The 14,972-nt window shown below is 57.6% G+C and overlaps 1 protein-coding gene across 1 annotated transcript; it reads left to right on the forward strand.

Annotated features, from left to right (window-relative positions):
* The first annotated feature begins 3,296 nt into the window (after positions 1-3,296).
* Positions 3,297-13,375, forward strand: LOC100497495 (serine/threonine-protein kinase 35-like). The gene is made up of 3 exons (XM_031894653.1): positions 3,297-4,165; positions 8,001-8,743; positions 12,174-13,375. Exons 1-2 carry the CDS (start codon positions 3,832-3,834, stop codon positions 8,729-8,731), a joined length of 1,065 nt encoding a protein of 354 aa, XP_031750513.1. The 5' UTR covers positions 3,297-3,831; the 3' UTR covers positions 8,732-8,743; positions 12,174-13,375.
* The last annotated feature ends 1,597 nt before the right edge of the window (positions 13,376-14,972 follow it).

Consider the following 14,972-nt stretch of genomic DNA (forward strand, 5'->3'; position numbering starts at 1 on the left):
AGACAGGGGGCCCCAGTGGCACTGCAGTTACACAGAAAGGGAGACAGGGGGCCCCAGTGGCACTGCAGTTACACAGAAAGGGAGACAGGGGGCCCCAGTGGCACTGCAGTTACACAGAAAGGGAGACAGGGGGCCCCAGTGGCACTGCAGTTACACAGAAAGGGAGACGGGGGCCCCCAGTGGCACTGCAGTTACACAGAAAGGGAGCCGGGGGCACCAGTGGCACTGCAGTTACACAGAAAGGGAGCCGGGGGGCACCAGTGGCACTGCAGTTACACAGAAAGGGAGACAGGGGGCCCCAGTGGCACTGCAGTTACACAGAAAGGGAGCCGGGGGGCCCAGTGGCACTGCAGTTACACAGAAAGGGAGACAGGGGGCCCCAGTGGCACTGCAGTTACACAGAAAGGGAGCCTGGGGCCCCAGTGGCACTGCAGTTACACAGAAAGGGAGACAGGGGGCCCCAGTGGCACTGCAGTTACACAGAAAGGGAGCCTGGGGCCCCAGTGGCACTGCAGTTACACAGAAAGGGAGCCGGGGGGCACCAGTGGCACTGCAGTTACACAGAAAGGGAGCCGGGGGGCCCAGTGGCACTGCAGTTACACAGAAAGGGAGCCTGGGGCCCCAGTGGCACTGCAGTTACACAGAAAGGGAGCCGGGGGGCACCAGTGGCACTGCAGTTACACAGAAAGGGAGCCGGGGGCCCCAGTGGCACTGCAGTTACACAGAAAGGGAGACGGGGGGCCCCAGTGACACTGCAGTTACACAGAAAGGGAGCCGGGGGCCCCAGTGGCACTGCAGTTACACAGAAAGGGAGACAGGGGGCCCCAGTGGCACTGCAGTTACACAGAAAGGGAGCCGGGGGGCACCAGTGGCACTGCAGTTACACAGAAAGGGAGCCGGGGGGCCCCCAGTGGCACTGCAGTTACACAGAAAGGGAGACAGGGGGCCCCAGTGGCACTGCAGTTACACAGAAAGGGAGACAGGGGGCCCCAGTGGCACTGCAGTTACACAGAAAGGGAGCCGGGGGGCACCAGTGGCACTGCAGTTACACAGAAAGGGAGCCGGGGGGCCCCAGTGGCACTGCAGTTACACAGAAAGGGAGCCGGGGGGCACCAGTGGCACTGCAGTTACACAGAAAGGGAGCCGGGGGGCCCCCAGTGGCACTGCAGTTACACAGAAAGGGAGACAGGGGGCCCCAGTGGCACTGCAGTTACACAGAAAGGGAGACAGGGGGCCCCAGTGGCACTGCAGTTACACAGAAAGGGAGCCGGGGGCACCAGTGGCACTGCAGTTACACAGAAAGGGAGCCGGGGGCCCCAGTGGCACTGCAGTTACACAGAAAGGGAGACGGGGGGCCCAGTGGCACTGCAGTTACACAGAAAGGGAGCCGGGGGGCCCCAGTGGCACTGCAGTTACACAGAAAGGGAGACGGGGGGCCCAGTGGCACTGCAGTTACACAGAAAGGGAGACAGGGGGCCCCAGTGGCACTGCAGTTACACAGAAAGGGAGACGGGGGGCCCAGTGGCACTGCAGTTACACAGAAAGGGAGCCGGGGGGCACCAGTGGCACTGCAGTTACACAGAAAGGGAGCCGGGGGCACCAGTGGCACTGCAGTTACACAGAAAGGGAGCCGGGGGGCACCAGTGGCACTGCAGTTACACAGAAAGGGAGCCGGGGGCCCCAGTGGCACTGCAGTTACACAGAAAGGGAGCCGGGGGGCACCAGTGGCACTGCAGTTACACAGAAAGGGAGCCGGGGGGCACCAGTGGCACTGCAGTTACACAGAAAGGGAGCCGGGGGCCCCAGTGGCACTGCAGTTACACAGAAAGGGAGACAGGGGGCACCAGTGGCACTGCAGTTACACAGAAAGGGAGCCGGGGGGCACCAGTGGCACTGCAGTTACACAGAAAGGGAGCCGGGGGGCACCAGTGGCACTGCAGTTACACAGAAAGGGAGCCGGGGGGCACCAGTGGCACTGCAGTTACACAGAAAGGGAGCCGGGGGGCACCAGTGGCACTGCAGTTACACAGAAAGGGAGCCGGGGGGCACCAGTGGCACTGCAGTTACACAGAAAGGGAGCCGGGGGGCACCAGTGGCACTGCAGTTACACAGAAAGGGAGCCGGGGGGCACCAGTGGCACTGCAGTTACACAGAAAGGGAGCCGGGGGGCACCAGTGGCACTGCAGTTACACAGAAAGGGAGCCGGGGGGCACCAGTGGCCCCACAGGGCTTTAGTGACATCGCTGCTGCTGACAGAGAGGGAAGGGACAGGATGAGACAGCTGGGAGTGGGGTTAGAAGGCTGTGTGAGACAGTTACAGCCTATGGTATAACAGGCAGAATTGTTGCCCCAACACACCCCAATATGACAGCCGGACTGGGCTGGGGAGCGGTGCACTGTTTGGACTACCTTCAGATTTGGCAGAGAAGTCGCCTCTCCCACTGCAGTTACAGGTCACTCAGCATCAACCGAGGGGCAGTGAATACAGTGAGTGTGATTGTAGCTTTCCTTCTCCTTTACAGGGGGGGGGGGGGGTTCAGCTCTAATTTAACCGTTAGTATGTTATAGAATGAGCAATGCTGAGCAACTTTGCAATTGGTCTTCTTTATTTATTTCTTACGGTTTTTGAATTATTTGCCTTCCTCTTCTGCCTCTTTGCAGCTTTCAAATGGGGGTCACTGACCCCGGCAGCCAAACCCTATTGCTCTGTGAGGCTCCAGTTTTATTGTTATTGTTACTTTTTATTCCTTATCTTTCTATCCAGCCCCTCCCCTATTCATATACCAGTCTCTCATTCAAACCGCTCCCTGGTTGCTAAGGTAATTTGGACCTTAGCAACCATATAGCTGTTATAACTCCAAACTGCAGAGCTGCTGAACAATAATTCAAAAACTAATTACAAATAATAAAAAATAAAGACCAATTGCAAATTGTCTCACAATATCACTCTCTACATCATAGTAAGAGTTAACCAGAGTAGGTTAGGGGCGGCGCATTTACCTGGGATAAAGGTGCCTGATTGTAATTAGGCCCCGCCCTTCCCCAGTGTAACCAATCCCAACTGGGCCAGCCTTTCCCCATAACTGAGCCCATTCCCTTTATCAGCTTAGTCGCTCACTCACACTGACACTCACACTCACACTCACACTGACAGAGCTCCCTGCCTACAGACACATTGAGAGAACTGCCCCCGTACTAGCAGGGCCCATGTGGACCAAGGAAATGAGAGCCTGACACACCCCCTGGGACACACCCCCTCTGGGACACACCCCCTCTGGGACACGCCGCTTTCCGTAGGACCCGCACAGTACAGTAGTTGGATTGCACCAAAGAGGGAGGGTTCAAGTTAATTAGAGAAACCGGAGACGCAAAACGAATTTATTTCCGAGTTGCTGAATTTACACCGCCCTTAATGATACAGCGGCAGATACTTGGGCCTCCAGGCTGCTGTGTTAGCCCCACATGTGATTGCTACCTCCCCCCGGAAGGGCATTTGGTCTCGACCAGCGTTTGGTGTTTACAGTCTGGGAACACTGGAACGTACCAAGTGGGGAGGGGAGACTCATCTAAACGTCCCATAAGTCTGGCGATTTCCGCATGTGCTTGTTACGCACACTCCCGTGATGCTCTTCCGTAAATGAGATAATTCAGGCCCCGCCTCCCTTTAGGCTTTGTAACCGATCCGGCCCGATTCCGTATTCCGGTTCTGTCCCTCCCCCCCCGCCAGTGGTATCTCCCAGCCCTTTCCCTTCCCGCCCCCAGGCCCCAATCCCCAGTCTGTGAGGAGCCGGCGGGGAGCGCGGCTCGGAGCGTTGGGATGAGGGAGCCGCCATGGAGCGCAGCCCTGACAGGAAGCGGCGATGCCCTGGGCCCCGGTACAGTCTGTTGGCCGAGATCGGGCGCGGCACTTACGGGGTGGTGTACGAGGCCCTGGCCCTGAGGAGCGGGGCGCGGGTGGCGGTGAAACGCATTCGCTGTGACGCCCCCGAGAATGTGGAGCTCGCCCTGTCCGAGTTCTGGGCCCTCACCAGCCTCCGCCGCCGCCACCCCAACATCGTGCGCTTCGAGGAGTGCGTCCTGCAGCGGAACGGCCTGGCCCAGAGAATGTCGCACGGAAACAAACAGTCGCGCCTCTACCTGCGACTTGTAGAGACTTCTCTCAAGGGTGAGTGTGGGGCCCCCCCAGGGGTGAGTGTGGGGTGAGTGTGGGGCCCCCCCCCAGGGGTGAGGGTGGGGTGAGTGTGGGGCCCCCCCAGGGGTGAGTGTGGGGCCCCCCCAGGGGTGAGTGTGGGGCCCCCCCAGGGGTGAGGGTGGGGTGAGTGTGGGGCCCCCCCAGGGGTGAGGGTGGGGTGAGTGTGGGGCCCCCCCAGGGGTGAGGGTGGGGCCCCCCCAGGGGTGAGGGTGAGTGTGGGGCCCCCCCAGGGGTGAGGGTGGGGCCCCCCCAGGGGTGAGGGTGAGTGTGGGGCCCCCCCAGGGGTGAGTGTGGGGCGAGGGTGAGTGTGGGGCCCCCCCAGGGGTGAGTGTGGGGCCCCCCCAGGGGTGAGGGTGGGGTGAGTGTGGGGCCCCCCCAGGGGTGAGGGTGGGGCCCCCCCAGGGGTGAGGGTGGGGCCCCCCCAGGGGTGAGGGTGAGTGTGGGGCCCCCCCAGGGGTGAGTGTGGGGCGAGGGTGAGTGTGGGGCCCCTCCAGGGGTGAGTGTGGCCCCCGGGTAACTGCCCCGGGAGGTACTGTATGGGGAAGGGTACAGTATCTGCACCCTGGGGGTATGTAAGTGGAGGGGTAACTGTATTTACACCTGGGGGGGCTCTTTTACCCCATAGGGATTTACTAAAAAGGGAGGGAGTCTCAAATGTGGCCCCATGGGGGTAACAACAAGGGATCACGTCTGAGCCTGGGTCGGAGTGTAAGGTGACTGCCCCATTGTGGGTGACAGGAAGTAATTGAAGGGCAAGTACTGGGGTAATAGTTGTACCTGCACCCAGGTGGGCACTGAAAGGCTCGGGGGGACTGGCACCCACCCACTCAGTTAGTGCCCCAGTGGTTTGCCTAAGGGGTAACTAGCAACACTGGCAGGTAAATAACTACCCCAGCCACTGGGGCAACTAACTGGGGGTACCTGGGTTAACTGAACCCCAATTGTTCCTAAGTAAGAAAAGTAGCCTGTGGGGTAACTAGCAAACTACTGAAATACCCTGGGGCACAAATACAGTCGGGGGGTTATGTCTTTCTCTGGTACTAGTGGGGGGCCCAGGGGGCACCCAGAGATCTCTAGGGTATTGGGTAACAAGGAGCTTGTGGGGGGACTCCCTATAAAGCTAAATATCCTGGGCAGTGGGAACGGGGGGTTCAGACCGTCGGTGCCCCCCCGGCCTCTCGGTCAGGTGCCCCTAGCCCACCCCCGGCCTCTCGGTCAGGTGCCCCTAGCCCACCCCCGGCCTCTCGGTCAGGTGCCCCTAGCCCACCCCCGGCCTCTCGGTCAGGTGCCCCTAGCCCACCCCCGGCCTCTCGGTCAGGTGCCCCTAGCCCACCCCCGGCCTCTCGGTCAGGTGCCCCTAGCCCACCCCCGGCCTCTCGGTCAGGTGCCCCTAGCCCACCCCCGGCCTCTCGGTCAGGTGCCCCTAGCCCACCCCCGGCCTCTCGGTCAGGTGCCCCTAGCCCACCCCCGGCCTCTCGGTCAGGTGCCCCTAGCCCACCCCCGGCCTCTCGGTCAGGTGCCCCTAGCCCACCCCCGGCCTCTCGGTCAGGTGCCCCTAGCCCACCCCCGGCCTCTCGGTCAGGTGCCCCTAGCCCACCCCCGGCCTCTCGGTCAGGTGTCCCCTAGCCCACCCCCGGCCTCTCGGTCAGGTGTCCCCTAGCCCACCCCCGGCCTCTCGGTCAGGTGCCCCTAGCCCCCCCCCGGCCTCTCGGTCAGGTGCCCCTAGCCCCCCCCCGGCCTCTCGGTCAGGTGCCCCTAGCCCCCCCCGGCCTCTCGGTCAGGTGCCCCTAGCCCCCCCCCGGCCTCTCGGTCAGGTGCCCCTAGCCCCCCCCCGGCCTCTCGGTCAGGTGCCCCTAGCCCCCCCCCGGCCTCTCGGTCAGGTGCCCCTAGCCCCCCCCGGCCTCTCGGTCAGGTGCCCCTAGCCCCCCCCCCCGGCCTCTCGGTCAGGTGCCCCTAGCCCCCCCCCCGGCCTCTCGGTCAGGTGCCCCTAGCCCCCCCCGGCCTCTCGGTCAGGTGCCCCTAGCCCCCCCCCGGCCTCTCGGTCAGGTGCCCCTAGCCCCCCCCCGGCCTCTCGGTCAGGTGCCCCTAGCCCCCCCCCGGCCTCTCGGTCAGGTGCCCCTAGCCCCCCCCCGGCCTCTCGGTCAGGTGCCCCTAGCCCCCCCCCGGCCTCTCGGTCAGGTGCCCCTAGCCCCCCCCCGGCCTCTCGGTCAGGTGCCCCTAGCCCCCCCCCGGCCTCTCGGTCAGGTGCCCCTAGCCCCCCCCCGGCCTCTCGGTCAGGTGCCCCTAGCCCCCCCCCGGCCTCTCGGTCAGGTGCCCCTAGCCCCCCCCCGGCCTCTCGGTCAGGTGCCCCTAGCCCCCCCCCGGCCTCTCGGTCAGGTGCCCCTAGCCCCCCCCCGGCCTCTCGGTCAGGTGCCCCTAGCCCACCCCCGGCCTCTCGGTCAGGTGCCCCTAGCCCACCCCCGGCCTCTCCGTCAGGTGCCCCTAGCCCACCCCCGGCCTCTCCGTCAGGTGTCCCCGCCTTTCAACTAGCCCCCGGCCCAACTCGGGGGTTACAGTGGCAGTTTGGGGGTACTAGTTGGGCTGTACCATTTGGAATCTTTCTGTTTCTTTTCCCATTCGCTACTATGGCAGCTGCTGTAAGTGGTTGGGGTATAAAGTTGCCCTGTACAGTCCCATTAGCCCCCCACACGCGTGTGCTACCCTGACATGTAACATCCTGTGTAGCTCATTCCCAGGGCATAGGCCTGCTGGTACGGCCCCCCACACGCGTGTGCTACCCTGACATGTAACATCCCGTGTAGCTCATTCCCAGGGCATAGGCCTGCTGGTACGGCCCCCCACACGCGTGTGCTACCCTGACATGTAACATCCCGTGTAGCTCATTCCCAGGGCATAGGCCTGCTGGTACGGCCCCCCACACGCGTGTGCTACCCTGACATGTAACATCCCGTGTAGCTCATTCCCAGGGCATAGGCCTGCTGGTACGGCCCCCCACACGCGTGTGCTACCCTGACATGTAACATCCCGTGTAGCTCATTCCCAGGGCATAGGCCTGCTGGTACGGCCCCCCACACGCGTGTGCTACCCTGACATGTAACATCCCGTGTAGCTCATTCCCAGGGCATAGGCCTGCTGGTACCGCCCCCCACACGCGTGTGCTACCCTGACATGTAACATCCCGTGTAGCTCATTCCCAGGGCATAGGCCTGCTGGTACGGCCCCCCACACGCGTGTGCTACCCTGACATGTAACATCCCGTGTAGCTCATTCCCAGGGCATAGGCCTGCTGGTACCGCCCCCCACACGCGTGTGCTACCCTGACATGTAACATCCCGTGTAGCTCATTCCCAGGGCATAGGCCTGCTGGTACGGCCCCCCACACGCGTGTGCTACCCTGACATGTAACATCCCGTGTAGCTCATTCCCAGGGCATAGGCCTGCTGGTACCGCCCCCCACACGCGTGTGCTACCCTGACATGTAACATCCCGTGTAGCTCATTCCCAGGGCATAGGCCTGCTGGTACGGCCCCCCACACGCGTGTGCTACCCTGACATGTAACATCCCGTGTAGCTCATTCCCAGGGCATAGGCCTGCTGGTACCGCCCCCACACGCGTGTGCTACCCTGACATGTAACATCCCGTGTAGCTCATTCCCAGGGCATAGGCCTGCTGGTACCGCCCCCACACGCGTGTGCTACCCTGACATGTAACATCCCGTGTAGCTCATTCCCAGGGCATAGGCCTGCTGGTACGGCCCCCCACACGCGTGTGCTTCCCTGACATGTAACCTGCTTGTGTCCCTTACAGGGGAGCGGATCTTGGGGTACTCGGAAGAAGCCTGTTACTTATGGTTTGTGATGGAGTTCTGCGAGGGGGGGGACCTGAACCAGTACGTGCTGTCGCGGCGGCCCGACCCGGCCATAAACAAGAGCTTCATGCTGCAGCTGACCAGCGCCATCGCCTTCCTGCACAAGAACCAAATCGTGCACCGGGATCTCAAGCCGGACAATATCCTTATTACGGAGCGCTCGGGGGCCCCGGTGCTGAAAGTGGCCGACTTCGGCCTGAGTAAAGTGTGCGCCGGCCTGACCCCCCGCGGCGCTAAGGAGACCGCCGGCCTCGGCAGCAACGAGAACCGCACGGCCGTGAATGTCAATAAGTACTGGCTGTCGTCTGCCTGCGGCTCGGACTTCTACATGGCCCCCGAGGTGTGGGAGGGCCACTACACGGCCAAGGCCGACATCTTCGCCCTGGGCATCATCATCTGGGCCATGATCGAGCGCATCACCTTCGTGGACGCCGAGACCAAGCGCGAGCTCTTGGGCACCTACATCCGGCAGGGCAGCGAGATCGTGCCGGTGGGGGAGGCGCTGCTAGAGAACCCAAAGATGGAACTGCACATCCCACAGAAGCGTCGCACTTCCATGTCTGAGGGCATCCGACAGCTGCTCAAGGATATGCTGGCCGCCAACCCGCAGGACCGGCCCGACGCCTTCGAGCTGGAGACCCGAATGGACCAAGTTACCTGCGCCGCCTGACGCTGTGGGCAGGTATGTGGGCGGGGCTATGTAATGAGGTGTAAGTGCTCCTGGTATAGCCCTCGCTGCAACAGGGGCTTCAGAACATCCACCAATCAGATTGCTCAATTGTAATGCGCCAAATGAGGCTGAGTGTGGTGCCCCCCCAGGTACCAATAGCCCGAGGCTTGCCATTTATGCCCTCGGGGGTTAAAGGGGCATTGTGCAACACATCAGCGCAATTGATGGTGCAGGTATGGAACCTGTTATCCAGAATGCTCGGGACCAGGGGTTTCCGGATACTGGATCTTTCCACAACTTGGATCTCCATAACTGCTAAACATCATTTATAAATTGAATAAACCCAATAGGGCTGTTCTGCCCCAATAAGGGGTAATTATATCTTAGTTGGGATCAAGTACAGGTACTGTTTTATTATTACAGAGAAAAGGGAATCATTTAACCATTAAATAAACCCAATAGGGCTGTTCTGCCCCCAATAAGGGGTAATTATATCTTAGTTGGGATCAAGTACAGGTACTGTTTTATTATTACAGAGAAAAGGGAATCATTTAACCATGAAATAAACCCAATAGGGCTGTTCTGCCCCAATAAGGGGTAATTATATCTTAGTTGGGATCAAGTACAGGTACTGTTTTATTATTACAGAGAAAAGGGAATCATTTAACCATGAAATAAACCCAATAGGGCTGTTCTGCCCCAATAAGGGGTAATTATATCTTAGTTGGGATCAAGTACAGGTACTGTTTTATTATTACAGAGAAAAGGGAATCATTTAACCATTAAATAAACCCAATAGGGCTGTTCTGCCCCAATAAGGGGTAATTATATCTTAGTTGGGATCAAGTACAGGTACTGTTTTATTATTACAGAGAAAAGGGAATCATTTAACCATTAAATAAACCCAATAGGGCTGTTCTGCCCCAATAAGGGGTAATTATATCTTAGTTGGGATCAAGTACAGGTACTGTTTTATTATTACAGAGAAAAGGGAATCATTTAACCATGAAATAAACCCAATAGGGCTGTTCTGCCCCAATAAGGGGTAATTATATCTTAGTTGGGATCAAGTACAGGTACTGTTTTATTATTACAGAGAAAAGGGAATCATTTAACCATGAAATAAACCCAATAGGCCTGTTCTGCCCCCAATAAGGGGTAATTATATCTTAGTTGGGATCAAGTACAGGTACTGTTTTATTATTACAGAGAAAAGGGAATCATTTAACCATTAAATAAACCCAATAGGGCTGTTCTGCCCCAATAAGGGGTAATTATATCTTAGTTGGGATCAAGTACAGGTAGTTTTATTTTTAAAAATGATTTCCTTTTTCTGGATAATGGGTTTCTGGATAACTGATCCCATACCTGTACAAGGAATTCTGCTTATTGTTAAAGGGCACTTGTTAAACAAATGTTTTGCCTCTGCAGGTGCCCTCCCAATGGGGGAGACAGTAGTACGGCACCTTATCAGTACTGTCCCCCTGCAGTGGGTGTCAGCCCCCAGCCGGGACATTCCCATAATGAGCAAGAGGTGGCAGTGCCAGGGGGCCATGCTCTTCCCACGCTGCCCCCCCCCCCCCCCAAAAAATAAAATAGCACCCTTAGGTGCAGCCTTGGAGTCTTTGAGATAAGGATGGCTTTTCTGTGGGCTGGCCCCTTATTAGCCACTCCTCCCTTCTGTTTGCCTATTGGTTAAATTAAGGAATGGGTGGGGGGGAATTCTGAACTCTTCCAGAAAGCAGTTAAAGGGTACTAATTGCAAGCAGTGAGCTTCTCCCACTCAGGGGGCAGGTCTGGGGTTCCCATGGTGCTGCCATGCTGATTTACTTAGGTTTGGCCCCCGCATATCTGCACGGCAAAGCTGTACTTGCCCCCGGCAACCAGAAATCAGGCAATTAATGGACATTCAGGAGGTCAGGCCCTGTCTTGTTTATACATTCATTCTTACAAACTGCTACCTGGTTGCTAGGATATATTGCTCCTAGCAACAACATAGCAGTTGAAATACCAAGTCCAAGATTTGGAGAAAAACTACTGTAAAATGTTCTAAAACCATAAAAGAAGACCAATTGGCAGTTGTTACAGTGGGGGTGCCTACATGGGAGGGTGCCAGGGCGGAGTGTTTGTGGCTCCTCCTACCCGAGCGGCGCCACTATATGAGCGGTACCTAGGGCCCTACCCAATATCCGGTACATGGAACAGCCCGCGGCTCGGAGCCTGTTTGGGTCAGTGACATTGAGGGGGGCCCATTTCTGGGGCCCCACAAAGAAGCGTGTGTGTTAGCCTCTATGTACCTGCAGTGTGTGGGTGGGGGGATGAAGCCCATGGGACTGGCTGGGATGGAGTAAACACAACATTCCTGCCCTTACTGGGGGGGGGGGCAGTGTGAGAGTGCGCTCCATTCATGCCTCACTAATGCCGCTTATATAAGCGCTGGGGGGCCCGCAGGGTGCGGCTCATTACTAATACCTCCCAGCTGTTTCCTATTTGCTGCCCTGTCTGCACATTCCTCTGCTACTGGCCTTGCACAGCCCCGCCCACACTACTCAGCCCCGCCCACATTCTGCTCTGGCTGGGAAATGGGTCAGCTAGGCATTAGGGAGCAGCTGGGCTCAGTGGGGGCTGTGGGCACGTGTTTGTGTCCCCTGCTCTGGGGACATGGCTGTGGCTTCCGTATTCTGGCTACGGGCCAATCGGCTCTCAGACTCGGCTGGTAAGGTGCTGGGAGTTGTCAGAAAAGCAACAGGAGTCTGTCGCTGCCCTAAATGTATGTCATCGGTTATAATCTGAGCTTAGTGATGTCATTTCTATCACATGACTTGTATATTAAAGTACCCCCTGTTGTAAAATACAAGGATATGAGACCCCAGCCTTCAGTTTAGGCCCTGGAACTCCTCGTGTCTTATAATATCCCTATATGTTACAATAGGGGGCACTTTAGTCACTATATATTATAAGGAACTCCTCAGGTACTTATAATATCCCTATATGTTACAATAGGGGGCACTTTATTCACTATATATTATAAGGAACTCCTCGGGGGCTTATAATATCCCTATATGTTACAATAGGGGGTACTTTATTCACTATATATTATAAGGAACTCCTCGGGGGCTTATAATATCCCTATATGTTACAATAGGGGGCACTTTATTCACTATATATTATAAGGAACTCCTCGGGGGCTTATAATATCCCTATATGTTACAATAGGGGGTACTTTATTCACTATATATTATAAGGAACTCCTCTGTGACTTATAATATCCTTATATGTTACAATAGGGGGTACTTTATTCACTATATATTATAAGGAACTCCTCTGTGACTTATAATATCCTTATATGTTACAATAGGGGGTACTTATTCACTGGGCGTATTGCCTATAAGCCTGACCCTGTCTGTGCCACTAATCCTGTTTTTCTCCCCCCCCCCCCCAGGTCTAACATGAATCCGGCAGTCTTACACTCCGCGTGTGGATCCCACACTCTCTCGGAGGGACCCCTACGGGGCGGCAGTCTAATAAACACTTGTAGCATCCTGCAGTTGTGTGTGTACCCGGCGCTGTACCAACTGCCTGGATGTGGGCATCCAATGCTGCCGTATGGACTGTGGGCGTGGCTACATCTCACTACAGGGGGGCGTGGCTCAGCCCAATGCCGGGGGGCTGCCAGTTCTGCTGCTGTTTGTGTGTGGGGGGGTTTCCAGCTGATTATACAGGGCACAGTGAGCCTGTTGCTGCCATGGGGAAGAGGTGGGTATGTTGGCACTGCCAGCTGGGTGCCATGTTACGTCTCAGGGATCTGGCCCCTTCTGATTGGCCCTCTGCTCCGGTCACACTACTACTACCCCCTGTGCCTCCTCACTCTGCACCTTGTTTCCTTCCTATGCATGAACAGAGACGGACCCCTTTGTACCCTCTGTAGCTACCAAAGTGCCTACTCCCAGCACCCCCCCCCCCCCCCGGCATGAACGCTGCTTACCCACTCGTTGCACTCTCAGCCCTCACTCTTTAGTAAATTGTGCCTTATTTACCCTTTCACTTGCTCCGCCTTCTGAACTGTGGGCCCCTCCCAGCCTGGGGCAGCCCCCACTGGCACAGACTTGGCTCATTTATCCACACCGGCCCTAGCCCCACGGCATTTCAGCCAATTCCCCTCACTGATTGGTTGCTTGGGGTTGCTGCCTGTGGCCAATATAAATGAGCAATAAGGGGGGGGGGGGTCACTAGTACATTGTACATCAGATCTCCTCTTTTTTCTTTAGTAAGGTTAGAAACTGTGACCCCCCCCCCCCCCATATAACGCTTATGCCAATTTTCCCTTTATCCCCCCCCCCCCGTCATGCTCTCTAGCGCTGCCAGCTCCCCCCTCATTTATGCAATGGGACTCTCCAATGAGCATCCTGCCTGCGTTATTGCCCCATGGTGCGCACACCCGCCTCACCCACTGCCCTGGTTCCCTTTGGCAGAATTTGCGGGTTTCATATACAGGCAAAACTGGGGCACCCCGACTCTGTAAGGGAAGCAAGTGGTGTGTAGTGCCTGGGGGTGAGTTGCCCTAATATGGTGGGTAAGTGGGGGGTGAGTTGCAATTATATTGTGGGTGAGGAGTGGTGTGAGTGAGATGCCCTCATTTTGTGGGTGAGTTGCCCTTACATGGTGGGTGAGTGGGGGGGGGGGGGATGAGGTGTGGGTGAGTTGCCCTTACATGGTGGGTGAGTGGGGGATGAGGTGTGGGTGAGTTGCCCTTACATGGTGGGTGAGTGGGGGGGGATGAGGTGTGGGTGAGTTGCCCTTACATGGTGGGGGATGAGGTGTGTGTGTGAGAGATGCCTTCATTTTGTGGGTGAGTTGCCCTTACATGGTGAGTGAGTGAGTGAGTGAGTGGTGTGGGTGAGTTGCCCTTACATGGTGGGTGGGTGAGTGGTGTGGGTGAGTTGCCCTTACATGGTGGGGGATGAGGTGTGGGTGAGTTGCCTGGGGCAGATTTCTCTTGGTTGTAGGGCAGGTGTGATAGGCTGCACTGTGGGGGTGGGGCAGATAGGGATTGGGCTCCACATACTGTACACTTTTTGCCCCTTGTTTTGCACATGATGTTGGTTCTGGTCCCGTTGGACCCTCCCTCTCTCGTTGCTGATTGGACGTTACAGACTGTATTTATATTTGCGGAAGCACTGTCCTCTTTCCCTGGGGTGCGATTGGCCCCGAGGGGAACGAGCTTTTCTCTTATTCTAAATAAAGTGGCAGAACCCTGCTGTGTTGGGTCCCCTCCCGTCTGTGGCGCTATGTGCCCCCGGGGCAAGAAGCTGGCACCCTGTGTGTGTGTGGCGCTATGTGCCCCGGGGCAAGAAGCTGGAACCCTGTGTGTGTGTGTGGCGCTATGTGCCCTGGGGCAAGAAGCTGGCACCCTGTGTGTGTGGCGCTATGTGCCCCGGGGCAAGAAGCTGGCACCCTGTGTGTGTGTGTGGCGCTATGTGCCCTGGGGCAAGAAGCTGGCACCCTGTGTGTGTGTGTGTAGCGCTATGTGCCCCGGGGCAAGAAGCTGGCACCCTGTGTGTGTGTGGCGCTATGTGCCCTGGGGCAAGAAGCTGGCACCCTGTGTGTGTGTGTGTGGCGCTATGTGCCCCGGGGCAAGAAGCTGGCACCCTGTGTGTGTGTGTGTGTGTGTGTGTGTGGCGCTATGTGCCCCGGGGCAAGAAGCCGACGCCCTGTGTGTGTGCGTGAGTGGCACTGGGAGGATGATTGGGTTAGACACCAGTACAAACCCAGTTGCTTCAGCATGGCTGCACAGTAATGCGAGCTGTCAGCTTCCCATGCCTGGGGTATGAGCAACTGGCGGCCCCGGGTCACATGTCCTGCCCCAACCACTCAGGGCCTGCTTGGCAATAAGGCACTGTCAGCAGATACGTGAGAGTCTGGGTTTGCCCTGGGCTGTTCCATTGAACTGGATCCAACCTGCCCGGAGAATGGAACAATCCCTTGATAAACAACCCCCCCCCCCCCAAGCTCTGGGGTAACATTTGCCCCCGACATGTTCATTTCTGCTGCAGCCACACAGGCACCAATGGTTCATGTGTTGGGGGGGTATTTATTGCTGCACAGTGAGTAGCGCTTCATTCAGCAATAACCTGATTACCCCCCCCTGTACCCTTTGGGGAAGGTTTATGTGCTGGGGGGGGGGGTATTTATTGCTGCACAGTGAGTAGCGCTTCATTCAGCAATAACCTGATTACCCCCC

Source organism: Xenopus tropicalis, chromosome 10, assembly GCF_000004195.4.
Source record: "Xenopus tropicalis strain Nigerian chromosome 10, UCB_Xtro_10.0, whole genome shotgun sequence".
Lineage (NCBI taxonomy): Eukaryota > Metazoa > Chordata > Amphibia > Anura > Pipidae > Xenopus > Xenopus tropicalis.

Excerpts from the sequence above, each read along its gene's own strand:
- LOC100497495 (XM_031894653.1), top strand. The coding sequence starts at position 3,832 with ATGGAGCGCAGCCCTGACAGGAAGCGGCGATGCCCTGGGCCCCGGTAC. Across the intron at positions 4,166-8,000 it reads TGTAGAGACTTCTCTCAAGG|GGGAGCGGATCTTGGGGTAC; the intron begins GTGAGTGTGGGG and ends TGTCCCTTACAG.